This window comes from Capricornis sumatraensis, chromosome 1 (assembly GCF_032405125.1).
Source record: "Capricornis sumatraensis isolate serow.1 chromosome 1, serow.2, whole genome shotgun sequence".
NCBI classification, from domain to species: domain Eukaryota; kingdom Metazoa; phylum Chordata; class Mammalia; order Artiodactyla; family Bovidae; genus Capricornis; species Capricornis sumatraensis.
Window position 1 is genome coordinate 69,539,696 of NC_091069.1, and position 26,601 is coordinate 69,566,296.

Here is a 26,601-nt window from a genome sequence, read left to right on the forward strand (position 1 = left end):
CTATCTAACAGGGCCTCTTATATTTGTTAATTACATCCATTGCTGTACAAAACAAAGTTGTTATATTTATAAATATGACGTAGAAATATGTCTTATGTCCATCACTCATTGAAGACCACACTTGAATTTTTGGTGTATTTTATTATCCCTTTTTCATCGTCCCATTTTATATAAATTGTAATTTTTGAGGTTATTGATCAAAGAAAAAACAAACTTGAGGGCCTGTATGATGATTCTGAAATTTCTCTATGTTCCAAGGTTTTTTTTTTTTTCTAAAGAAGGTAATTTATCCTGATTTGTCTTGACTTTTTATTGGTGGACTTAAAGGATCATGCCTGGTGAGAAGAGCATTTACCACGGCTATTTGAAAGACTTTTACAGTCTTCTCCCTTTTCTCAGGCCTTCTGGGGGAGGCGTTGGCTGCCACTCTGATGTCTGTTTCTGATAAGTGAGTTTTAGTCTCTAACAACTCCTGGGAATTTTGTCGGCAGAGACCGGGTGAGATCATTTTGCTTTCCGCTGAGTTTCCTTTCTCTGTTTTTTTGGACTGTTCTGATGAGCGTGACCCTGAAGCATTCAGTAATACCTCTGTTCTCTCAGGAACTGTTGGCCTACTCCCTGGTTTTATCTCTGTCTGCACAAAAACTCCATGTCTCTGGAAAGGAAAACAAAATTGATGTTAACCAGGGCACACAAGTTGCTGGAAGATGCAGCTGTGACCTGAGTTCATGTATTAGCTCAAGTCCTGGTTGAAACAGGCTCTTACTTCTCTGCCTGTTCATTAGCTGTCACCTTAGTCTGAAACTGTAGACTGCAGCAGCATAATTATTATCGGTGAACCATTCAAACAAAGTATGAACAAAGGTGCACCAGAAAATGAACAGGAAAGGAAAAGCAAAGTCAGAGGAGCATCTCATTATCTCTCATTCTCAATTTTTCTGTCATTTGGATTGTATGAGACTATTCATATCAAGTTTCCTTTCTTGCTCTTTGGGTTGCTATGGAAACAGTAGAAACTGCAGTTTAAAGACCTAAGGATTTATGATTGCATCGCAAACATCTATTAGTTCCAACAACTAATAGTTGTGAAATGTTATTGTTAGCCATCATGAAATATGAAAACAAACATCTGTAGTTGGTAAAAAAAAAAAATAATCCAGCAATTGGCTGTTACATCATTGTTTAAATTTATAAACCTGATATGCATCCCCCTGTGACATATATACAGAAATTTATCAAATTGCTTTGCTTTCAGTTCAGTTCAGTTGTTCAGTCGTGTCTGACTCTTTGCAACCCCATGAATCGCAGCACACCAGGCCTCCCTGTCCATCACCAACTCCCAGAGTTCACCCAAACTCATGTACATCGAGTCGGTGATGCCATCCAACCATTTCATCCTGTTGTCCCCTTCTCCTCCTGCCCCCAATCCCTCCCAGCATCAGGGTCTTTTCCAATGAGTCAATTCTTTGCATCAGGTGGCCAAAGGATTGGAGTTTCAGCCTCAGCATCAGTCCTTCCAATGAACACCCAGGACTCATCTCCTTTAGAATGGACTGGTTGGATCTCTTTGCAGTCCAAGGGACTCTCAAGAGTCTTCTTCAACACCACAGTCCAAAAGCATTAATTCTTCGGTGCTCAGCCTTCTTCACAGTCCAACTCTCACATCCATACATGACCACTGGAAAAACCATAGCCTTGACTAGATGGACATTTGTTGGCAAAGTAATATTTCTGCTTTTGAATATGCTATCTAGGTTGGTCATAACTTTCCTTCCAAGGAGTAAGCATCTTTTAATTTCATGGCTGCAGTCACCATCTGCAGTGATTTTGGAGCCCCCAAAAATAAAGTTCGACACTGTTTCCACTGTTTCCCCATCTATTTGCCATGAAGTGATGGGACCAGATGCCATGATATTTGTTTTCTGAATGTTGAGCTTTAAGCCAACTTTTTCACTCTCCTCTTTCACTTTCATCAAGAGACTTTTTAGTTCCTCTTCACTTTCTGCCATAAGGGTGGTGTCATCTGCATATCTGAGACTATTGATATTTCTCCCCACAATCTTGATTCCAGTTTGTGCTTCTTCCAGCCCAGCGTTTCTCATGAAGTACTCTGCATATTAGTTAAATAAGCAGGGTGACAGTATACAGCCTTGACATACTCCTTTTCCTATTTGGAACTTGCTTTATGTTAAGTGAATGATTTTACTAATTTGAACCAAATTCCAAATACTGTGATCCAAAATGATGATATCATTCTTTAGTTTTGATGATGACATGTGTTTAAGATTTTTATCCTCCTAATAACCATGTTAGTTTGTGTAAATCAACTTTGAGAAAGATGATTGTGACTTGAAAAAGCTTGGAGTTCTAGCATAAATCTATCCACCATCATAAAGTATTAAATAATTGATTCTAAATACTGTCTCACCTTTCCCCGAATGGGCTCATTGGGTGTTTTCCTGGCATCATATTGATGTATAAAAGAGATGCGCTCTCTAAAGTTCCTTTGAAGTTCTGCTGATGCATCGGGAGAGACAAGTGGAACTGAGGGGGAAAAAGATTTTCTGAAGGTCAGGATACAAGTTAGATTTGTATATGGAAACATAAGTATTTATAATATTTTGCTTTATAAAGAATGTGAATGAAACTAAATTGTTTTAAGTATGCAAGTTTACCTAAACACGTCTAAATAATACTATGATAGATTTATCATTCTTTCTCTATGAGAAGAACCAAATCAAAACAACCAAATTAGCCCCACATGTGGAGTTGCTAGTAATTTAAAAAGCTAATATTAATGCAATTCAGTTTAGTTTAGTCCCTCAGTTGTGTCCAACTCTGCAACCCCATGGACTGCAGCACACCAGGCTTCCCTGTCCATTACTAACTCCAGGAGCTTGCTCAAACTCATGTCTCGAGTTGGTGATGCCATCCAACCATCTCATCCTTTGTTGTCCCTTCTCCTCTTGCCTTCAATCTTTCCCACCATAAGGGCCTTTTCCAGTGAGTAAACTCTTCACATCAGGTGGCCAAAGTATTGTTGGAGTTTCAGCTTCAGCATCAATCCTTCCAATGAATATTCAGGACTGACTTCCTTTAGGATTAACTGGTTTGATCTCCTTGCAGTCCAAGGGACGCTCAAGAGTCTTCTCCAACACCACAGTTTAAAAGCATCAATTCTTTGGTGCTCAGCTTTTTTTATAGTCCGACTCTGACATCGATACATGACTACTGGAAAAACCATAGCTTTGATGGCTTTTAAAAACCTACTGTTAGATCTGCTTCTTGCACATATACCAACCAAAGTGCTAGGAAAGCATAAGTACAATTTATTTGTCAGGTTTTTTTTTTTTTACTACTAGAAAGGTTTGAGAAATTTATGCACAAATTGCTCTCAGATAGCACTGACAGATCAACTGGAAGATGCCAGGGCTGCTGCACCTAGAATTAAACACATAATTCTTTTCATTTCCCATTAACAGAGGCTCTGAAACTTTGCAAGAGTATTAAGCTCTCTAAAAATCACTTTAAAATAATCTTTTAATGTGGGTAATAGCTATCTATGAAGGGGTTTATTATGTTGGACTCTCAATGTTGAAACTTTTTAATTTTTAAAACTCACTTTATTTCTGCTTTTAGCACACAATGTTATATAAGCAGTCAGAGTAACACCCAGTTTAGTGACATAAAATTCTGTCAAGGAAAAAATTAAAACTTTCTCTTTTTTATAGAATAGCATTGAAACATATATATTATCATATGTGAAACAGATCGCCAATCCAGGTTTGATGCATGAGACAGAGTGCTCAGGGCTGGTGCACTGGGATGACCCTGAGGGATGGGATGGGGAGGGAGGAGGAAGGGGTGTTCAGGATGGGAAGCAGATGTACACCCATGGCTGATTCATGTCAATGTATGGGAAAACCCACTACAATATTGTAATTAGCCTCCAATTAAAATAAATGAATTAATTTTAAAAATAAATAAACATTTCTCCTTTTTATAGAAAAGACATACATAAGGTAATTACATACATATCACTACCATATCTATCGAGTGATAACAAGAAACTGGTAACAGTGGTTGCTGCAGGAGAATGGAGTTAGCAGACTGGAGGATGGAGGTGGAGAAAGGTGGATTCACTTTAACTCTTTGTCCTATTGTACCATTTGAATTTTGTACCATATGCATGTATTCACTATTAAAAAATAAAATTTAATTTAAAAAATGCCTTTAAAATTAGGGAGTGCATATAAAAAGGAAAAATGTTAGTAAATTTACATTTATTAAGTATTCACAAATTCAGTTCAATAGTCAGACATTAAATATAAACTAATTTTACTAGCAGGAATGAAGCATTCAAACATTTATATATTACATGGTATGAGATGGCATTCTTTTCCAGCTACCAGGAAAAAATGCTAATTGATAACATTTCCTTGATTTCTAACTGAGATCAGATACTCAAAACTCATTTTCTACCTTATCATTACCTTTCCTTTAGGATTTGCTATCACACAAAAGATAGCAGGTGCCAAAAATTTGTGGACAACCACTAAACTGAGAAAATTCCAACCATAACATATTCTTCTACCAATTTGGAAAAGACTGTCAGTTTTAGGGTAAATGTCACGGTACAGCTCACAGAATGTTAATGTTTCCAGGAACATAATCTGATAACTTTGTGAATAAAATGAAGCTCTTCTAATTTGAGGCATTAATTAGGTGGAGTCAATGGAGTATCCAAAGCATGGGCTTTGGGAAAAGATAGACGTGTTTTCAAATTCCAGCTCTCCCACATATCCCACCTGTGTCACTTTGGACAAATCACTTCTGTCTCTAAAATGAGGATAATAATACTTCCCTTTCAGAGCTGTGGGGATTAAAGATAGTGTCTATAAAGTCTCCAGGATGATGGACCAAATTAGAAAGGGATTTCCAAGTTAGGCTGCAGGAGAGCTCTTTCATATCCTGACAAAAGGGAAACCATCAGGCATGAATTCAATGAACTATCAAAAGACTGTGAGAAAACTAAAGAGTTTAGTAAACCAGTATGAAGGGTTGGTGGCAGCTTGGGCTGGAGGATAGGAGATCCGAAATAGCCAGTGGAGAATGGGTTGAGAGCTTTTCAGATCTGCTCTTGACTTTCCCCTGCCTTGCCTTAGGAAGATCATTGTTTGCCTGAAGGCAGCAGAAACTGGCAGCAACAGTCTAGCCATCTGTTGTCGACTTAGTGACATCATTGAAACAGTACAGAAATCCCTCCAGGGTAAGAAGCGGATGAAAATGGACGCATGCGGCCCCCTTGGGCATTTCCTCCTCCAGCATTCCCCTAGCAACTGTCAGTGCTGGTGGATTAAAAACATCAAGAGCTTTCTCTCAGTGATGCCTCTTTTCAGGAGTTTAAAGGAGAAAGGAGTGGAGACCTGACTAGAGGATTGGTCTCAGTAGGGACAAAAAATAGAGATGGTCAAAACTGGTTTTGTGGGGCCTGACTCACAGCTGGCCCAGCTTGACCTTCATCTTCTTGCCTTAAATTCATTGGGAGGCACGCAATCCAAGCCCTGGTCTTTAGTCTTGCCCTCATAGAGGTTGATAATTCCCCTTGTGGAATATGACCTAAAGTTAAACTAGAGAGACACTGTAAAAGAAAGACAACAAAATTTAAAACGTGTGTGAAGGAGAATTATTAGAACCTATGCACCAAGAATAGAATAAGCATAACAAATATCCTCAAAGATATAGAAGGTATTAATAATAAAGCAAGAATGAGAACATAAAAAAGAATCATGTAAAATATTAGAAATGAAAAATTAGTAGTTGAAATGGAAATGATGAGATAAATAACATTTATGAACTAGAAAGTCAGACTGAGATGCTCTCCTAGAAGACATCTGGAAAGGTTAAAAGAATAAAATTAAAAAGCTAAGAGACATGGATGATAGAAATACTAATACTAGAATTCAGGAAATCTAGAAGACAGAAAATGAAATGTTTAAGGATGATAAATATATTAGAATTAAAATCCAGAGGCCTCAGAGTGAAAGGGGTCACAGATTACCAAACAGGTAGCAGGGTCAGAAGTAAGATGGAGCAGGTGAGGCCCATGGGATGCAAATTTAAGGAGGCACTTGCACAATGCTGGGAGTGAGTGCGTCCTTACATTTTGCACCCTAGATCTCTCATTTGGCTCACACTCCTCCAAATCCTGCATGGTAGATAAAGAAAAAAAACTTACCTTAGACATTTTATAGAGAAATTTAAAGTCATGTGAGACAAAGAAAAAATTTTAAATGTTTTCAAAGAGGAGAGGTAGATTACCAGCAAAAGAGTAAATAAGCAGATTTATATCAAACTTGATAACAACAACATTGGACACATGATAACAATATTTTTTAAATATTAAAGGGAAAAATCTTTAAGCCTGGATTTTCTATATCCAGCCAAACTGTCATTTAATTATGAAGCCAGAATAAAAAATATTCGGAGGCAAAGAAGGCCTCCGAATATTTTCCTGTAAAACAGATCACTTCAAAAAATTTCTAGAGGAAGAACTCAAGAATAGAAATAAATCAAGAAGGGTTTATGTTTAAACCCTTATGTGCCTAAGGTTTATGGTCAACTTGAGTTTAAATATCAAAGAATAAGTGAAAGTTACTATCTACTATTATATTTAAAAATGAAAGGCTTAAGGAAAGAAATATCTTTAAATTTATAATGTTAAAACTAGAATATTAATTTAAATCATAAGTAACTATAAACTCTTTCTGTATACAAAGAATCCCTTAAAACATAAAAAAGATCTACTGAAACATGAGCCCTTCAAAGGATTAACAACTGGCTTACTTGCACACTTGACGTAACAGTAGAATCCAGATGACAGTGAAATAATACCTTCCTGGTATAAAAGCTAAGTAACTGTGAATCTAGAATTCTATATCCAGCTATACTTTCATTCATTAAAGAGTGAGGGCAATTTAGTTTACACAGTTTCAGACAAAGAGAGGTCACGAGTTGGCCATTCCTAAATTCTAATGGAAAGAACTATTTAAAGACATTGAACTAGTGTGTTACACTGATGGCCCCAAAGAATCAGGCCTTCCAGTATTCACATCCTTGCACAGTCCCTCTGTGAATGTGAACTGGCATTGTGATTAACTTCAGTCAATTGGAGGCAGAAGCAATATCATGCCAGTTCCAGGATAATGTTTAAGAAAACACTGTGTTCTTGAGAGCCCTGAACTGCCATGTAAGAAGTCCATCTACCCTGCTAGAGAAACCACATTCAGAGACCAAATGCAGAAGGAGAGGCCCAATTATTCCAGCATCCTAGCTGAGTTCCGTCCTCAGACGACCTGTCAACTAAATTAAGCCACTCAAGTGCCCACAGATAAGACCAGCCAAAGAACTGCCCAGCTGAGCACAGCCCAGATTGCAGAATCATGAGCAAATAAAATAATTGTTGTTTTAAGCAACTAAATGTTGGAGTGACTTGTTAGGCAGATAACAGCCAGAAAGACTTCAGAAGGAAGTTAATTAAATCATCTTTTAAATAGGACCTCCCAGAATCTTTTAAGTAACTTAAAAAAATATCTTCATGGAGATTAATAAAGAGGCAAGGAAGGCAATCTAGAGTATTACAGAAAGAAGTTCCTTACCCAGACATTATTAAAAGTAGACATAACTACCATATTCATTTATGCAAATATATGAGATTTTAAAGTAAGCCCACAGTAGTGAAGATCATCTAAGTGGGAAAACATCAAAGAAGATATTCAAGTTCTTAGTGGTTACTTAAGAATTCAAATTGGACCCAAAATAATTACTTAAAAGAAGCCTTGTTAGATGAGGCTTCCAAAAGTAAGGCAAAGTCTATGAAAAATATTTGAAATCCACTCTCTGTTTCTTGGAAACTTCTAATTAAAATAGGAATTTTCCAAACAAGTTGGTGTCTAGCCATCTATATTTTATCAACAAAGGCAGGATTTGTTCAAGCACACAACTTGCTCCTCATATTAATGGGAACTTAGCAGTTTTTACTTTGAAAAATGTTCTTAACTTTTTGTTTGTATCTACTTAAGAAAGCATTCCTCAGTATAATTTTTCTATTAGAAACCCCATTCTTCAAAGTAGGATTTATTTTCATCTTAAATAAAAGATTATTAATGTAAAAACAACAGTACAGATTTTCAAAATACAGTGAAAAATAAGAAACTTGAATACAATTATAGCAAGAAATCATTGTCATACCCTGATACAAAAGAAGCAACACAAACTAAAACCTATTTTAGAAAAATATTTTTAGCACTGTATCTGAATTTGCAAGAATGGTAAAATATCAAGTAATTTATAACCAGTCAAAATTTCATTTAAATTAGAAATACCTCCCTTATAAACTAGATCAGCTTTTCCAATTTATAAAGTTTTATTATATAAAACCAAAAGTGAACACTTACTTCTACAGCGACTCAGATATGATGGAGTATAGCCATTTGTTAAACTGACCATGGATGGCAGCCAGGAAATTGTGTGGTGGTACAAGACATAAAGGGCACTTTCATTATCAGCACAAGATGACATTACTAAAATGCCAAAAGCCAGGCGTAATTAAGTGGGCTGATGGAAAAGAATAACTATGAGATGACTTTTGTTAGTAACGCATGTTTATATACATGTTTTCTGTCTGTATGCATATATGTAAATATGTACACATGTATATATACATTAAAAATCTGACATATACAGACTGGTTTGTATATACATTTTAAAATGTTATATAAACTAAAATCATTCTCATCTAGTATCCAAACACCATCTAAACTGAATAAATTGCAGGTTTATGTTGTGTGTTATTAGTTTAAGTTATATTATGACTTTAAATAATCTACTGAATAATATGAATTATCATTTAACTTAATAAATAATTGTTGAGTCTGGGCATAGTGGTAGGACCTGGAATATAGTAATGATCTTGGCAATGAGAAATACCAATAAAAGAACAAGAGAGAGAGGAAGAGACAGAAAGAGGAAAAAGATAGTACAGTGATAGTAAAGAAATTAAAATGTCTTAAAGCCTTAAGGAAACAAAAGAGAACTAAATATGAGCAAAGATACTAACAAATTTGGAAGTTGGGAAGCAGATGGATAAGTGGCAATTGACTTGAGTAGATCCCAGAAAACTGGAAGCTAAGTGCTTGTGGAGGAGGAGGTGGGGTGAAAATCAATCTAGTTCATGCATTTGGCATCAGATGCTTCTGAGGCCAGGAGCATGCAAAGTGGTGCAAGGTGAACCTGTAACCTGAAGATTGCCTGAGGGATTCCCAGATTTTCTCTCCCCTACTCCAGGCAGAGCTTGAGGATTCCTCTTTGAGAAAACTAACAGACTTATAGACAGTGATTATGGTTGTTCCTTTATGAAATGGCCAGGTCCTGCTTGTTCATCCTAGAACAAAGCCTGTCTCTCTGTGTTGTCTTCCACCACGTCCCTTCTTGAACCAGAGAAGAAACAGCTACTTTCAGAGAAAGTATTGGGACCGACTGGTTTGCTCACAAAAAAGTCAGTAACTGGCAAAGAATCACAGTCAATGATGAAACATGTCTAGATATTTTAAGCAGTCCATTTACCAAAATTTTATTGAAGTGCAAAGGCATTTTCTTTGAGGAAGTGTCTGTTTGGAATTTCACTTTGTACTTCTTGCGCAAACCACACCCTGATGCATCCTTTTCAGTTTGTTTCTTTAACACAGAATGGAAACTTAAGGAAACTTTTGAAGGAAAATGAGTTACAGCGTCCTTCAACATTTTAAAAATTTGTGCTCTCTCTTCTTTTACAGTTATTTTACCCACTCTTAGTTAGCATTTTTAAGTTAGTGAATGACCTTTTAGCAAGTCTTTACTAAAGCATTCAACTTTGAATGTTTTATAGAAAAAACTACTTAAAAAAAAACCAACTCAGATCCTTGGAAGGATCTTTTAAAAACATAAATGATATCACTCTCCCCGTTTAGAGCCTCCAGTTATTTCTCATTGTTTGTAGAATAAATTTCAAATTCTTTGCTGTGGTCTACATGATCCTATTTGACCTGCCAGATCTACCTACTTTATCTCCTGCTGGTCCTGATATCATGGTATGGGGATTTAGAGAAGGAATATATAACTCAGACCAAGGAGGTAGAGAATACTCTTTTCAGAACCAATTTTCGCCTGTGTACTTGGTTCTGAAACAAACATGACTTTCAGGAGACCAAGTAGGTAGTGCCTGATCTGTGTGTTTGTGTTAGTCGCTTAGTTGTGTCCTACTCTTTGTGACCCCATGGACTGTGGCCTGCTAGGCTCCTCTGCCCATGGAATTCTCCAGGCAAGAATACTGGAGTGGGTTGCCATGCCCTTCTCCAGGAGATCTTCCCAACCCAGGTATTGAAGCTGGGTCTCCTGCACTGCAGGCAGATTCTTTCCAGTCTGAGCCACCAGGGAAGCTCTAAAAATTTCTATGTTGTGTCTATAGAGTGATGCTAAAAGTTGAAAACTACTGTATAGTATTTACAATATATTAACAATCATATGAATTTTGTTCACTTAATGACCAAATACTGTGCTAGTACTACATTTCTTTCTCATTTGATCCAATGCCCAGTGTCACTAGGGGTTAAAAAAGGTTCTAGTGTAAATGTCAAATAGAATCCTCTTTGCTAGGTTAAAAATGGTTTCCCCTGAGATCTTTGAAGACATTAACCCCATTGTGCTCTTCCAGCGGTGTTGCTTAATTCCATATACTTATTCTTTAGGTGGTGACTTGGTTTTCTTTTAATGGAAACTTTTAGAATCTTTTTATAATTGTTGTTTTACAGTTTCATAGTGATGTGTAGGTGTGTCTCTTTTTTTTCCCCTTCATATTTTGAAGTACTCAGTGGACTCTTTCAGTGGCTTTCTTTTAATTGGGAAATTATTATTATTTTAGAGGCTGTGTAGAATACTGGTTATTTTTAATTTTAATATTTGCTGCATGGCATATGGGATCTTATAGTTCCCCAACGAGGGATCTAACCTGTGTCTCTTGCAGTGGAAGTGCAGAATCTTAACCACTGGACTGCCAGGGAAGTCCAAGTACTGGTTATTTTTACAGGTACTAGAGTCAGAGTGAGTTCAGACACCAGTTATTTGCTGTGTAGTCTTGGGGGAATTATTTTTTAAAACTCTTAAACTCTGGTTTCTTATCTGAAAAATGAGAGTATTAATAGTATTGTGCTCAGTCACTCAGTCGTGTCCAAATCTCTATGACCCTCATGGACTGTAGCCTACAGGCTCCTCTGCCCATGGAATTTTCCAGGCAAGAGTACTGGAGTGAGTAGCCATTTCCTACTCGAAAGGATCTTCCCAACCCAGGGATTGAACTGCATTGGGAGACAGATTCTTTACCACTAGTGTCACCTATACTATTAATATTATATTCCATAATGTTGCTGTGAGAATTGAAAGAGTTAACATTTAGAAGTTTCATAAAGTACCTGGCAGATAGTATATGCTTAATAAATGTTTAGGGCTTCCCTGGTGGCTCAGATTATAAAGAATCTGCCTGCAATGCAGGAGACCTGGGGACACGATTGAGAGGCCAACACTTTCACTTTCAATAAATGTTATGTGTGGATAATTCTCTCTCTTTTACATTTACTCTTTTCTGGAGCTCCAGAAGAGTTGGAACTCCAAGAATGATTCTCTATTTTGTTTTTATTCTCTCATATTTTCTAAGGTTTTTGTCTTTGTTTCTTTTATGCTCTGTGATATTTTCTTGACTTTATGCTCCAAACTAAAAAATATATATAATTTGGCATAATTCTAATCTTTGGTTGTCCCTTCATAAGTTAAGAATAGGAGAGGAGACCAGTTTGAAATACTGAACTAACTAGTGTGGTAGTTGACATCTGGCTGAGACACTGGACTCCAGCAGCCAATGTGGGGAGAGGGTAGAGTGCTCATGACTTGGAGAAGTTATTTAAGCAACCCTCTAATTCTCCCTCCACACTTTCCATTTTGCTTTGTCTCCTGACTGAGCCTTCAGACACTTCTGGTTTTTTTTTTCAAGCAGATTGGCTCTCCTTTGTTGCGTCTCCTTCCATATATTCTAGATTATTGCTTCTTTGCTGTCTTTTATCCATCAGCAGTCTTCCATTCCTTCTGATATGTCAGAAGGCTCTTCCTTCCCTTCTTCTCATTTTATGGGTCTTTTGTGGGTTGACTGCTTTGGTATCATGTAGTAGGGTTGTGGGAGGCAGGGGATTTAGATGTTTCTGCTCAGTCTACCATCTTGAATTAGAAGTGGAAACTTTATTACATTCCTAAAAGAGACACCATTGTTATAGATTATCTCATGGCTTGTCCTCCCGATGTTTTGCCCTTCTTGAGGTGGAAATGATGTTAAATATGACTATTTTCTAATATCCGACCTTCAGTCTAGCTGCCTTTTGTATCCTTAACTAGACTGGCCAGTCACTGAGGCCAGAAGGCTACAACTGAGGGACTGTTGACCTCAAAGCAATCCTTCACCGCTTACTGTTGTGTTCAGAAAGTTTGATGTTTATCTTGTGAATTTTTGTATAGGGTGAGAACAGAGAGGGTACTCAATAAATACATTTTTGTTTGGACTTGATCCTGCACTTCTATTTGTTGTTAAGTCGCTCAGTCATTTCTGATTCTTTGCCACCCCATGGACTGCAGCACACCAGACTCCCTTGACCTTCTCCATCTCCCCGAGTTTGCTCAAACTCATGTCCATTGAGTTGGTGATGCCATCCAACCATTTCATCCTTTGTCGTCCCCATCTCCTGCCTTCAGTCTTTCCCAGTATCAGGGTCTTTTCCAGTGAGTTGGCTCTTCACAGCAGGCCAGGGTATTGGAGCTTCAGCTTCAGCATCAGTCCTTCCAATGAATATTGAGGGTTGATGTCCTTTAGGATTGACTGGTTTGATCTCCTTGCTGTCCAAGGGATTCTCAGGAGATTTCTCCAACACCATAGTACAAAAGCATGAATTCTTTGGCACTTAGCCTTCTTTATGGTCTAAATTCCACATCCATACATGACTACTAGAAAACCATAGTTTTGACTATACATACCTTTATCAGCAAAGTAATGTCTCTGCTTTTTAACATGCTGTTTAGATTTATCCTAGCTTTTCTTCCAAGGAGCAAGCATCTTTTAATTTTGTGGCTGCAGTAACTATCGCAGTGATTTTGGAGCCCAAGAAAATAAAGTCTGTCACTGTTTCCATTATTTTCCCATCTATTTGCCATGAAGTGATGGGCCAGATACCATGATCTTTTTTGACTGTTGAGTTTTAAGCCAACTTTTTCACTCTCCTCTTTCACTTTCATCAAGAGGCTCTTTAGTTCTTCTTCACTTTCTGCCATAAGGGTGGTGTCATCTGCATATCTGAGGTTATTGATACTTCTCCTGGCAAGCTTGATGTCTGCTTGAAGACTTGCTAAATGGAGAAGGAAATGGCAACCCACTCCAGTATTATTGCTTGGGAAATCCCACGGACAGAGGAGCCTGGTGGGCTACTAATGCAGTCATGGGGTCAAAAAAAGAGAATTATTAAAAATTGTATTCCCAAATAAACCCTTAAACATACATAAACTGCAGTGTTTTATTGGAAGTATTCTAGTTAATTAATACTGATGAAGATTCACATTCAGGACAAGAGCTAACAAAAATGGTTCTTTCTTCATAGGCTCTTCCCAGACCATGGTAAACCACCACTCAGCCTTAAAAATGTGAAGCACTGTTATCTCTAAACATGTATTGATATTAGTGTCATTGATCAAATACAATTCACCTAAGTGAAAGAACTCAAGTGAATTTTTTTTTTTTTTTTGGTAGTCATTTGGGGGAGGAGGAAGCCATGTTTTACTTCATTTCACCAGTAGAGTCAATTGACCTAGACTTTTTTAGTTGGTTTAGAAAAATAGAAATAATTTCTCATTATAGTAAAAGTAAGTTAGTAAATGTGGGCAAAAAAAAAGGCTTGCCAAAAAATCCTACTCCTGTGGCAGAGATGGGTAGGACTGGGTCAAGAAATAGAAACAAATTGAATAAGTGTGAAAGACTTAGATATGATAATGATGCCATCAGGTAAAACAAGTTTTAGGTCTCAAACTCTATGAATAGTGTATAGAACAGTATTTCCTAAATTATGTTTTGTGAGATACCAGTCATGTAGATGATCTTCTGCAAAGGATGGAGTTGTCTTTTACATTCAAACATAGCATACTTCATTCCTCTTCTTGGAAACTCATTATGCTTATGCTTAGAATAAGGGTTTTAAGAGTTCTATAGTAAGAAAAAAACTGTTTCACTTTATAAATTCAGTTTTTCCCTGTTTTTTTTTTAGCAGTATCTATAAACATCATAAAAACTAGTGTCCCTCAGTGTGTTTTTTGAGAAATACTGCTTGTTAGAGTTGCCTCCTATTTTAACAGTTACAGTTTTAAAAGTTTGCTGGCAGTAATGTGCAGAATGCCACTATATTTCTGACTTGGAGGCTAGTGTTATCAATGATTATTACAATTTTTATTATGTTACATTAAACATGTTTAGAGCTAAATTGTCCACCAGGAAAGGATGAGAAACAAACTTGTCAAGGGCTGCACTTGCCGCATATATATTTTCAACTCCTGTAGAGGACTAGTTTTTCCCAGGAGGTAAAAGCACATCTAATACATCTTAATTTGATAGCAGTAACTTGAGACAATGGAGACATGCTAACCTTACCTATTCCATAAGAAGGCTTTTGCAACTTGCTGTATTTGACTGGAGAAACCAGTGGGCATGTTGGCTTCTTAAAGTCACTCCTCTGGGTGCTCTTAGTGTCATAAGGTGGTTGGAATGGATTTTCCAGTCCTTTACCATGTGGCCACCAGTCACCCTTCATGAGAAGGAAAATGGAAACATAAAATTGGATATTATAAGATATTTTCATGTGCTGTTTGATGTCTGTGAATGTTTAGTAATTTGATTCAACAAGTTACTGGATTTTTCTAGTACTAAAATACAGTTCTGAAATCTAGGAATAAACGTATTGAATATTTTCACAAAGGCTATATTTCTTAAAAGGCATCTAAAAATGCATTATCACGTACTTTTAGCTAAAATACAGCTGCTAAGTTCTTAAACTACCTTCTTTCCACAGATGGAGTGGTAAAAATCAACAAAATAGTTATGTTTCTATGTTTTGTACTATAGTTATATATATATGTAGACATGTATGCCTATGTATTAACATATAGTAAATATGATTTAACCTAAAATTTACATTCTGTTCTTTTCCTTTCAGCAATACAAATAATGTATTATCATCTAAGATGATGGTTTTTTAAAGTTTTTAGTCCATGACCCCTACCACAAAATACATTTTATGTCATGCAAGAGTACCCACTGCATACATTCACATATAACTAGAGGTTTCACAAAAAAAATACTTATTTTTATGACATGCAGTGCACTTGGCTATTTTTCTATTATATTACTTTTTTATTTTCATTTCATAAAGCTGGTTGCAGTCCACATGGATTTATAACTCACTAATGACTCAGTTTGAAAAATTTTGTTCTAAGCAGAAATATCTCCAGTGTTACTGAATTTTTCATAATAAAACATGACCTAAGTATGAAGCAAATGAAGAGTCTACATTAGCCCATTTGACAATTTGATCTTCTAGAAGCTGAGAAAGCAGTGAGGTGAATTGTTACTTGTCTTAGAACTGCCTAAAAAATTTTTCATCTGGTTGATCAGGTAGAAGAGGACCTTGGGAAAAGGGAACTGTGATACCTCAGAGTTCTTGGATATTAGAGAATGAGAGTAACCTTGCTGCTGCTGCTGCTGCTGCTGCGTCGCTTCAGTCATGTCTGACTCTGTGCGACCCCAGAGATGGCAGCCCACCAGGCTCCCCTGCCCCTGGGATTCTCCAGGCAAGAACACTGCCTGGAGAGTAACCTTGGGTATATTCAAACAGCTACCCGGGGCTTTAAAGAAAGAGATCATCCTTTTAAAAAATCAACTGTTATTGCACAGTCAGAGACTTTAAAATATGATTCAAGGGCGATAAATATGAAATTCTAGTAAGTTAAATTCTGAAAATACAATTGAAGCTGCATTGATTTAAAAAAGAAGGAGACATCTAAAGAAACCTATATGGCTATATTAGGGAGTTAGCTTTCAACTGAGCTAATTTCCTAAGAGACCTGTATGTATAAAAAGGTGCACAGTAGTAGATTCAAAGAAAACATACTCTAATGGAGTCGTCTTGTCAGGAGATTGTCAAGAAGCTTAGATAGCAGAAAGTTATGAAAATACCAAAGGAAGGAAAAGTAGGGTATTCTGGGGAAAGAAATCTATTATAGCAAGAAATCTCGGAAAGGCTTAGAATTCGAAGTGTGCCTTGTTTAGAGCTGAAGTCAGAGCCATTCAATCCAAGGTTCTTCCCTAAGAGAAATTATCTTCAAACTGAAAAGATGGGATGGGGACTTCCCTGGTGGTCCAGGGGTTAAAATTTCACACTGCCAATGTCGGGGGCAAGGGTTTGCTCCCTGGTTGGGGAACTAAGATCCCACATGCTGTTTGGCATGGCCAAAAGAGTCAATTATCTATTTATTTTCGACTGTGCTGGGTCTTCATTGCTGCTGGCTTTTCTTTAGTCTCAGCGAGCAGGGGCTACTCTCTAGTTGCTGTGCACTGGCTTCTCATTGTGGAGGCTTCTCTTGTTGTGGAGCACGGGCTCTAGAGAGGGTTCCCTACTCACGAGTTTCAGCAGCTGCAGAACATGGGTTCAGCTGTTGCAGTTCCTGGGCTCTAGAGCACAGGCTCAGTAGTTGTGGTGCATGGGCTTCGTTGCTCAGTGGCATATGGGATCTTTCCAGATCAAGGATTGAACCTGTGTCTCCTGCATTGGCTGGCAGATTCTTTACCGCTGAGCCACTGGAGACGCCCCCAAACGATTCAAAAAAAAAAAAAAAAGATAAGATGGACATGGACCAAAGACCATGTGCATGAACTAAGCCCTGCACAGTTGAAAAGAGTTAGACCTCCCTTTGCAACTGGTAATGAGGGCCAGTAACAACCTGTAACCAGAGGTAAAAATGAATGTTTGCACAAATCAAAGAATTTTGGAGTAGGAAAAACCGGCTAATGCCTCATTTTTCAGAATGAACTTAAAAGTGAATTGCAAAAAAGACTACTTGATGTAGATCCGAGGAATTCTAGAACAGATCACTACACAGATGGCATCTTCTAACTCTGGCTCAAAATAGTTTCGTCTTACTGTTGTCAGAGTGCCTGCTTCTTGCTCTTCTCTACTCTGTGATTATTGTGGTGCTTATGTCGCAGGGTCTAGGCCTTCTCTCCCTTATTCTCAACACAAGGTGTTGAGGTGTGTACCAGTTCTACCAGATACGTACACACACTGTACAGATGAGAAAACTGGTGGCAGATGAAGTAACTTCCCCAAGGTGTATCTCTACCAGGTAGCAGAGCTGCACCCAATTCTGCCCCCATCTTTTGGTGTGAGCCTCTCATTTCTGTGCTGCACTGCTATTGCAAATCTGCTGTGGAAGGCAAAGCCAGACAAACACCAAGTTATTTAAATTATTTCAAAAATAAAAAGAGGCTATAAGTAAATACCTTGAGAAAGATCTTCTATGATAAGGTTTTTTTTAAGATTATTATTATTATTATTATTATTTTTTGGCTGTGCTGATTCTTCACTGCTATGCTGGTTCTTCATTGTTGTGTTTGGGCTTTCTCTAGTTGTGAACAAGTTGAGAGCTACTCTCTAGTTTCAATAGGTGGTGGTGGCTTCTCTCGTTGTGGCACCCAGGCTCAGTTGCTCCACGGTATGTGGGATCTTCCCAGACCAGGGATCAAACCTGTGTCTCCCACCCTGGCAAGCAGATTCCCAACCACTGGACCAACAGGGAAGCCATATGATAAAGTTTTAAGGTATTTTCTTTATATAACCTTCTGTAGGTCAGAAATTTATTTTGCTAACATCCAAGTTACTGGAGAAGTGACTCTGGAACGAGCGAACCACTATGTCTGGTAGACTTCAGTTTTTTCCCTTAAACCAGAGTATAGTGCAAAAGCTAGCCTTAAAGCAGAGATTGTTCACCTTTCAAGAAAACTTGAATTTAGAATTTTACCAAAATGGTCTCTCTGGTTTTACAGATGCATATAAGGAAAACAATGAGCAATTTTTCCTGTTGTGATTGATGATTTTAAGACCCTTGGAGTTGGTGAGTGTTCTGATTACTGTCATCAATTGGATGAATCCTCACTTCAGGAGAATGAAATCCTACAGTTCAAAAACTTTTTTTAATCTTTTCTATTTCTGAATAGTATGCCCTATGACCCGAAAGTCTGGTTCCTTCCTAGAAGACTGAAAGTGAGTATGCACCCAGATACTTGTGCATGCCCTTTTGGTCCAAGCATTTGCTCAGATTATAAAGATTAAAAGTAAAGGTGGAAGCCTACTTTTTTTCCTTTACCTCATGCTGAAGGGGAGGACTAAGGATAAAACTTTACCACTCTGTGTACAGTCACTTACACTGGATTGCGAGGGGCTGATGTGGAGTTATTTATGATAAAGGACACTGGAAAAGGCCTGCTCTGTAATTGCTCTGTCCGGGTTTTGGGGGTCAGACCACAATCCTGCAGATTGTAGAGGGAGTTTTGCCTAAAGAAAAAGTTGTTCCCCAAACTTTGGACCCAGAGAGAGGATGAAGTCCTCCCTTCCAGCCCAGGGTCCCTGCCCCAGGATGGCCAGCACTGGAGCTCCATGGTAGGAAGGTACCTGGAGATTCCTAATGACAAGACCCACTATGATGCAGGCTCCTGGAATGCCCAAGAGCCCTTGTACTGCAGGCCTCTTGGCTACACTTGGAAACCACTGTGAGGCCATCTCTGTATTATACTTCTGTCATCCCAGTATCTTCAGAAATGCATCAGTAAAATTACTTCCATTCTTTGAGAAACTAAGGGAGAATCCTGGGGGGATATAGTGAAAGCAAGTGGGATATCCTGGAGAAACTAGTTAAGAGAATGTTAGAGATGGTAAGCCAAGGTCTAGAGCAGCCTGGCCAAGATGACTGCTGGTGATGATGGGGGTGTGGTGATGGGGGTGCTGTCTGTGGAACATAACATTATACTGTAGGGATTCCTAGGGAAATACAGACTTTTGACAACAATTTACACATAGATAATCATATGTTTTTTAGTAGACCTCCGTGGCTTTAAAAAATTTGTGTATGGCAAACACTAGAGTTACATTGTATCCACATTCCTCTGTATTTTGTTGTCGATCGGAAAGAATGCTGAAAAATACCTCTTTAAGCAATTCATACTTTGCTCAATAAGTTACTCTTTTTTTTTTTTTTTTAATAGTGAAAACTCTTATATTTGGAATTAGCCAGCTGGACTCAGTTTAAATGATCCCAATTTTGTTGGCAACATCCAAAGCAGCATAGTCAGGAGCCAGTCAAACATGCACCTTCTTCTCTCCATCAGGCCTGCTTAGGGTGTTGTCCTTAGCCATGTCAATGTCATAAAGCTTCTTCACAGCCTGTTTAGTTTGGTGCTGGGTGGCCTTGACAGCCACAGTGAACACCAGTGTGTTGCTGTCTCTATTTTCTTCACGGCTGACTTGTGGTGAGGGGGAATCTCATGATGGCATAGTGGTCAGCTTTGTTTCTCCTAGGGGCGCTCATCCAAGGATATTTGGGCTGCCTCCTGAGCCGCAGTGTTGGAAGGTGGGTGACCTCCAGATCTTTTGTTTGTGGCTGTGGACGCCTTTCAACACTGCTTTCTTGGCCTTTGCTTTGGTTTCAGCTTTGAGAGGGGCAGGGGCTTCCTTCTTTGCCTTCGGCACCATTTTCAGGAAAAGGCAACAGTTATCCTTGAATTGTGTTCTGTGGAATACTAGTTCTGCAGCATGTTAATAAGTATTATATAAAAGAGGTTTCCATAGTTAAATAAATTTGACAAATACTAAGATAAGCAAGTTAAACAAGTTTACCACAGGATTTCTCAGAACCTTTATCTACTGATGTGAATTGTAAAGCTCTCAGAAGGGTATATAAAAATACAGCTTTTCCACAGCATATTTGACTTTGAAGCTTTATTTTGTTGAGCACATAGCCAAAGGTTAGTGCTCCAAAAAATACAATTTGTAAAACACTGACCTAGTATAATTGTCTTTGAAATATCAATATTTACCAATATTTTAAAATATAAGACAACCAAATTAGTTTTCATTGGAACTAACAGAGCTGAAACTTGTTTTTACTTTTTCTAATATCACCAATTTGATGTCCCTATGTAGAACTATATAATTGATTATTTAATTTAAAAATCTTGCAAATAAGTAAAATCAACCAATCTAATATGCTAAAGACATTTTCTTAAAAAAATACATAACAGATATATGTCAATTTAAATATTTAAGTAACTTTATTTTCTTTACTCATTTTAAAGCCATTATTACTATAAACCAGTTAATTTTTAAAAACCAAGGTAAACTTTATTTATTTATCTATTTATCTTATTTATTTATTTCACATTTACACACAGGGCTGTGGTGTGCTGTTTCATGACATGAATAGTTGATGTTATTTGTGTAACGAGAGCTCACAAAAAGCAATCTCCATTTAAATGTTAAGTTAAATTGGAACTATACCTAACCTTCCCTGGAGTAGGAAATGGCAACCCACTGCAGTGTTCTTGCCTGGAAAATTCTATGGACAGAGGAGCCTGGTGGGCTACAGTCCATGGGGTCGCAAAGAGTTGGACATGACTAGGCACACCTAACCTTACATGGCAAAGGGACTTGGCGGCTATGACAGACGATCTTGGAAAGGGGAGATTATCCAGATTATTTTTTTCTAAGGATCCCAGTATAATCACAAGGGTCTATAGAAGAATGAGGCAGGGAAGTCAGTCAGAGATTTGAAGATGCTATGTTGTTGGCTTTAAAGAGGGGTCTGTGAGCCAAGGAATACAGCAACCTCTAGAAGGTGGGAAAGACAAGGAAGTGGATTCTTCCTTAGAGCCTGGTGAAGGAACCAGCTCTGCTAGTGGCCAATGAGATTGACTGTGGACTTTTGAGCTTCAGAACTGTTGAGAATAACTTTGTGTTGCTTTAAGGTATAGTTTTAAGTTTGTGGTAATCATTAACAGCAACATAGGAAACTAATACAATAAACCTCAACAAACCTGATTCTAAAAAAAAGATAATGGAATATATTTAATATAATAGTGAATGAAAGTGTGATTCAGCTAAACTGAGAGTCCTGGGTCAGAAATGTGACTGTGACATTTGCTTACTATGTAATCTCAGGTTATGTTAATTTACTATATTAGAGCATGTTATCACTAAACTATCTCCAATAATATCTCCTAGAAATAGTTGTCCAGATTAAAGGATATAGTTTACATGAAACTCTTAGCTCGTTCCTAGCACGTTGCACACTTTCAATAATCGGTAGCTATTTTTTATAGAAAGTGTTTGAATTACTGAGTATCATGGAAATTTTTATAAGATCTGTCACAAATACAATATTTTAGAAGAGATTTCTTCAATAGCCCCTCCTCTCCCTAAGCACTGCTGAGTGACTATAATCTGATCCAGTTGAGAAAAACAATTATTTGGATTCCTTCTATACAAACACACACATTGTTTGCATGCAAACATTATCTGTGAGTATTGTTCCAGATTACTGCTTTTAACTATTGGATTATAAAAAGGATTAGTCTGAGATATGTCACACCCTCTAAGTAGTCTGTGACAAAATGATCCTGCAAAACATTTCTGAATCTAAATCTATGTTTGTACATAATGAACATCAATCCAACCTGATTTTCTGGCTCGTTTTTGACATCTATGTAGGGAACTGGTTCATTGCATGTTCTTACATTTGTGTTAATGAATTTAGCATAATATACACGTCCTCTCCCAACACATGGTTTTGAATGTTGAATACTTTTTCCAGGTTTTTTTTCATGTTTGAATTCTTCTTTTTCAGTTACATACAGTATACCAACATCTTCTATTTTATGCTGTCTGAAAAACATAATTAAATAGTATATCCTTTATTCCAATGAACATTTCAGTGCTGATTGATAATCATATAAAATAAGATTTAAATATATTTCGGGTGTCAAGACAATTTAGGCTTTATTAATAAATATTAGGGGATGGTGCAATTAAAATTTGAGAAGGTATCCTCTCATTTGAAATCATATAAAAGATAAAGATATTTGCTATAATCGTGATTCTTTATTACTATTATACCGATGCAGTGTACAGACATTTGCTTGGAGTAAAGAAAGAGTAGTGATTTGATCATTCTTACAAATCATGTTTACAGTATTTATTCAGGTGCCTATGTCACATGCTAATTTTAATTCATCTTCTTTAAGTTAGTTATGTAGTAGATTTAGTTATCTGGACAAGGTGACAAAGCCATCTATTTAATTTTAAAGGCTCACCTAGCAGACTTACAAAAACTCCCAAATGAGCACTATTATTTATCTTTTCAGGAAGAGACCACTATGCAGACATCAGAACAGCTAATTCAATCTCATCATTTTTTGCTTCTAATGACTACCCTGGAATAAAAATAAAAATTATTGATTTTTTTTCTAATGTTATCAATAAAAATATTTTAAAGGAATAGTTTATAAAGTTGTTTCTCCTTTCAAATGAGTAATAGACTTTATAAAAGGTGCTTTTTAAAAAATTTCAGATACTTGAAAAATAAAGGTAAGAACAAAATATTGAGTTTAGATACTTTTTATGTAGAAAAAAGTCAAAGCCCTGACCCATGGAAGGTGAATGAATAAGATTAGAAATTTATAGAGAAAGTGAGTATTCTGTTTAGCTTTGTCCATGGCCCTGCTGCTGCTGCTGCTAAGTCGCTTCAGTCGTGTCCGACTCTATGCGACCCCATAGAAGGCAGCCCCTCAGGCTTCCCTGTCCCTGGGATTCTCCAGGCAAGAACACTGGAGTGGGTTGCCATTTCCTTCTCCAATGCTTGAAAGTGAGAAGTGAAAGTGAAGTTGCTCAGTCGTGTCTGACTCTTCGCGACCCCATGGACTGCAGCCTACCAGGCTCCTCCGCCCATGGGATTTTCCAGGCAAGAGTACTGGAGTGGGTGTCCATGACCCTACCTTACTTCAAACCAAAGCCAAGTCCATCTCTTCTATCTTGTCAGGTTTTCCAATTAAAACCCTCCAGTGGCACAACTGAAGCGACTTAGCAGCAGCAGCAGCAGTGGCTTTCCATTGCATTTACGATAAAACACTTCGTCCTTATTGTAACTCTGAGACCCTGTGTGACCCTACTCCCGCTAATCTCTTCAGTCAGACTGCCTACCTTCAGTTCCTGGAACACACTAGTCTCCTCTCCCCTCAGGGCATCTGCTGGACCCCACAGCTCCCTGCACAGCTCCTGACTCATTACCATTTAGGTCTCCAGCTGAAACCTCATCTCCTCAGAAGCTTTTGGGTTTCCCTAGTGGCTCAGTGGCTAAAGAATCCAGAAGCTTTTCCTAGACTTCCCCTTCCCACACCATGTATTCTCTGTTTTAGTACTTTGTTCATTTCTTTCATAACACAAACTACGATTTATCATTTATGTACCTATTTTTGTTTACTTGTTCTAGTAGGCACTACAAATATCCTTTACAAGCCATTAAGTTCCATGAAGGTGAGGACTGGGTTTCATTCATCATTATGTACCCAGTGTCCAGACAAGTGTCTTGCCACTATACTGTCTACACATTTCTGGTGAATCTGCTGGACTTATCTGTCACTCTGGCTTTGTGTTAACTGTACACACCCAACCCTCACCCAGAACACACACAATATTCAGGACCCTTGGATTCCAGTTCCCTGTGTCCCAACAGAAGTTGCTCTCTGTGAAGGGTTTGGAAAAAATGATTACTGGTTAAGTGTAAATCACTTCAAAGGCTTTTCCTGTTATCTTTTCAGAAATGAATTTATTTAAAGGCCATTATCATCGTAGACTTCTGGCATTAGTTTTTTCCATCTGCTTCTCATAGTTGTAACCCAGAAGTACATTTGTACTAGAATCAGGTCCCTAAGGAAAGGACTGTGGCTGTTTGCTCACATACTGATGCAGTCATTTGATTAAGTATTTGTGGTCTGAGTGGCTCTAGATTGACTCATAAATGTGAAATATGGAGTTCTTAGTTATCTCTTACTAGAAAGAAAGCACAGTTAAAAATACGGCTGCTGCTGCTGCTAAGTCACTTCAGTCGTGTCCGACTCTGTGCGACCCCATAGATGGCAGCCCACCAGGCTCCCCTGTCCCTGGGATTCTCCAGGCGAGAACTGCAGTGGGTTGCCATTTCCTTCTCCAGTGCATGAAAGTGAAAAGTGAAAGTGAAGCTGCTCAGTCGTGTCTGACTCGCAGCGACTCCAGGGACTGCAGCCTACCAGGCTCCTCCGTCCATGGGATTTTCCAGGCAAGAGTACTGGAGTGAGTTGCCATTGCCTTCTCCAGTTAAAAATACTACTGGGCTCTGAAGTAAGTCAGACCTGGGTTGGAATCCCAGCTCTGCCATTTACTGTCTGAGCTTTGGTTTCCAATTCTTTGCATGGTAAGGACAATAATACCTATCATAAGACATGTGAGAATAACGTTAAATCATTCATTCTTTCAATAAATATTTGAGTTATATGCTTGCTGCTGTTTGAGGCACTGAGGATAGAGAAGCAACAAAGTAAACAGAGCTTAACATTTTAGCAGGTGAAGGCAATTGAGAAATAAAAAGTAAAATATATAGTCTTTTAAGTACTGAGGACAAAAATAAATCAGGGAATGGGGGAAAGAAGCCCGTGTCTATGGGAGGTAGGTGGCATTTTTAGATAAGGTGGAGGCTGCATTATGAAGGTGGCAATGAAAAAAGGAAAGAGGGGAGAGAACTAAGTGGATATTGAGGGAGTGCATTCTAGCAAGGGAACTGTAGCTGCCAAAGCTTTGCAGCAGAAGTACCTGACCTTAGGACGGTGGTTTTTCAAGCGTGGTTCCTGGAGTAGCAGCCCTGGTATCAGTTTCAATTTGTCAGAAATGCAAATTCAAGGGCCCCCTCCCTAACCTACCAAATCAATCTTTGGGGCAGGTTCCCAGGAAACTCTATTATTCTTATATACATTGAAATTTGAGAACCACCATTTTAGAGACAAAAGTATCAGGCTTTGGAAGCAAATAACCTGGCTTCACAACATAACAAGCTGTAACAAGCTGCTTGATTGAATAGTTCTCAAAATTTAGGGTACATCACAATCACCTGGAGGTTTTGTTAACACCCAATTATCATGCCCTTCTAGAGTTTCTGATATGGTGCATCTATGGAGAGAAGGGGAACCTCTCACCACCCCCCAGAATGTGCATTTTGAATAAGTGCTCAGGTAATGCTGATGCCGTTCTGGGGACCACACTCAGAAAGTTACTGCAGATGTAGCAGGGAGGCCTCAGTGCTGGAGCAGAACCCTGTCAGAGGGAGGCAAGTCCAGACAAGGCCAAGGAAGGCAAAGGACACACAGTGGCCACTGTAGAAGCTTTTCCTCTGCAGTGGCCAAGGATGAACAGGAATCTAAATTTATGCTGTAAAAAGACCACGCAGAACGCTGCCTTGAGTGGGAATGACGGTAGAGATACTGGATCTTGGAGGCGTCTGCATTTATTTTCAAGGTAAAGCCTACAGAATTTGCTAATAAATTAGATGTCAGAAGGAATGGATGATTCAAGATGGTATATTGTCAGGAATTTTAGGCCAAGAAATGCATGTAAATTGCCTGATACATTGTAGGCGCTCAGTAAACAATGCGTTTTAAAAAGTATTATTGCACTCAATACTAGAAGTTAGAGTAGGAAAGGGGATTGGCAGAGGAAAGGCCCTGATGGCCTGAAGACACCCTTCGGATCTCACTTAACCATCCCCCCAGGGAAGAAAACATTTTCGGAAGGAGAAATAGAAAACCAATGCTCAGCACTTACTGCTGCTTATCCTCCTTTCCCTCCATGGGCTCCTATGGTCTGACTCGAGGCAATGAGGAGCCTCACAGGAAAACCATGGACTAAACCCTGCCAGGAAAGGGACGCGCGGAGAAGCCGCGACTGTGACTTGTACGTTGCTAAGCGACAGCAAGCTGAGCAGGAGGCCTCGGAAAGCGTGGGAGTGGCGGGACTAGTACTGCGCAGGCGTAGTAACCCTATCAGCTCTGCAGCAAGAGGGTGAGGCTGGCGATGGGGAGGGAGTGGCTGGCTGGATCTGACTGTGTACTTCCCGGACCGCTGTAAGCTCCGCTCCCTATATCCGGCCGGGCGGGATATTTATCAGGGCCCAGTCTGTCTTTTGGGATCATCAAGGGGCGATTCCGGAGCCTCCCGCTCGGCCCTTGGCCCTGGTGCGGGGTGAGGGGCTGAGTTATTTGCGTCCCTGCATCGTCCACCCTATAGAGCCCCGCAAGATGTCACCCCGGTTTTGCCCACGTCTGCCAGAGCTGGTTCCAAAAGGGCAGGCAGGCAGGAGAGA

At 38.6% G+C, this 26,601-nt stretch overlaps 1 protein-coding gene across 1 annotated transcript; it reads right to left on the reverse strand.

Annotated features, from left to right (window-relative positions):
* Nucleotides 1-286: 286 nt before the first annotated feature.
* CIMIP6 (ciliary microtubule inner protein 6) lies at nt 287-26,089 on the reverse strand. The gene is made up of 5 exons (XM_068988035.1): nt 26,064-26,089; nt 21,893-22,100; nt 14,765-14,918; nt 2,429-2,544; nt 287-655 (listed from the first exon to the last, which is right to left on the reverse strand). Exons 1-5 carry the CDS (start codon nt 26,087-26,089, stop codon nt 287-289), a joined length of 873 nt encoding a protein of 290 aa, XP_068844136.1.
* Nucleotides 26,090-26,601: the final 512 nt, after the last annotated feature.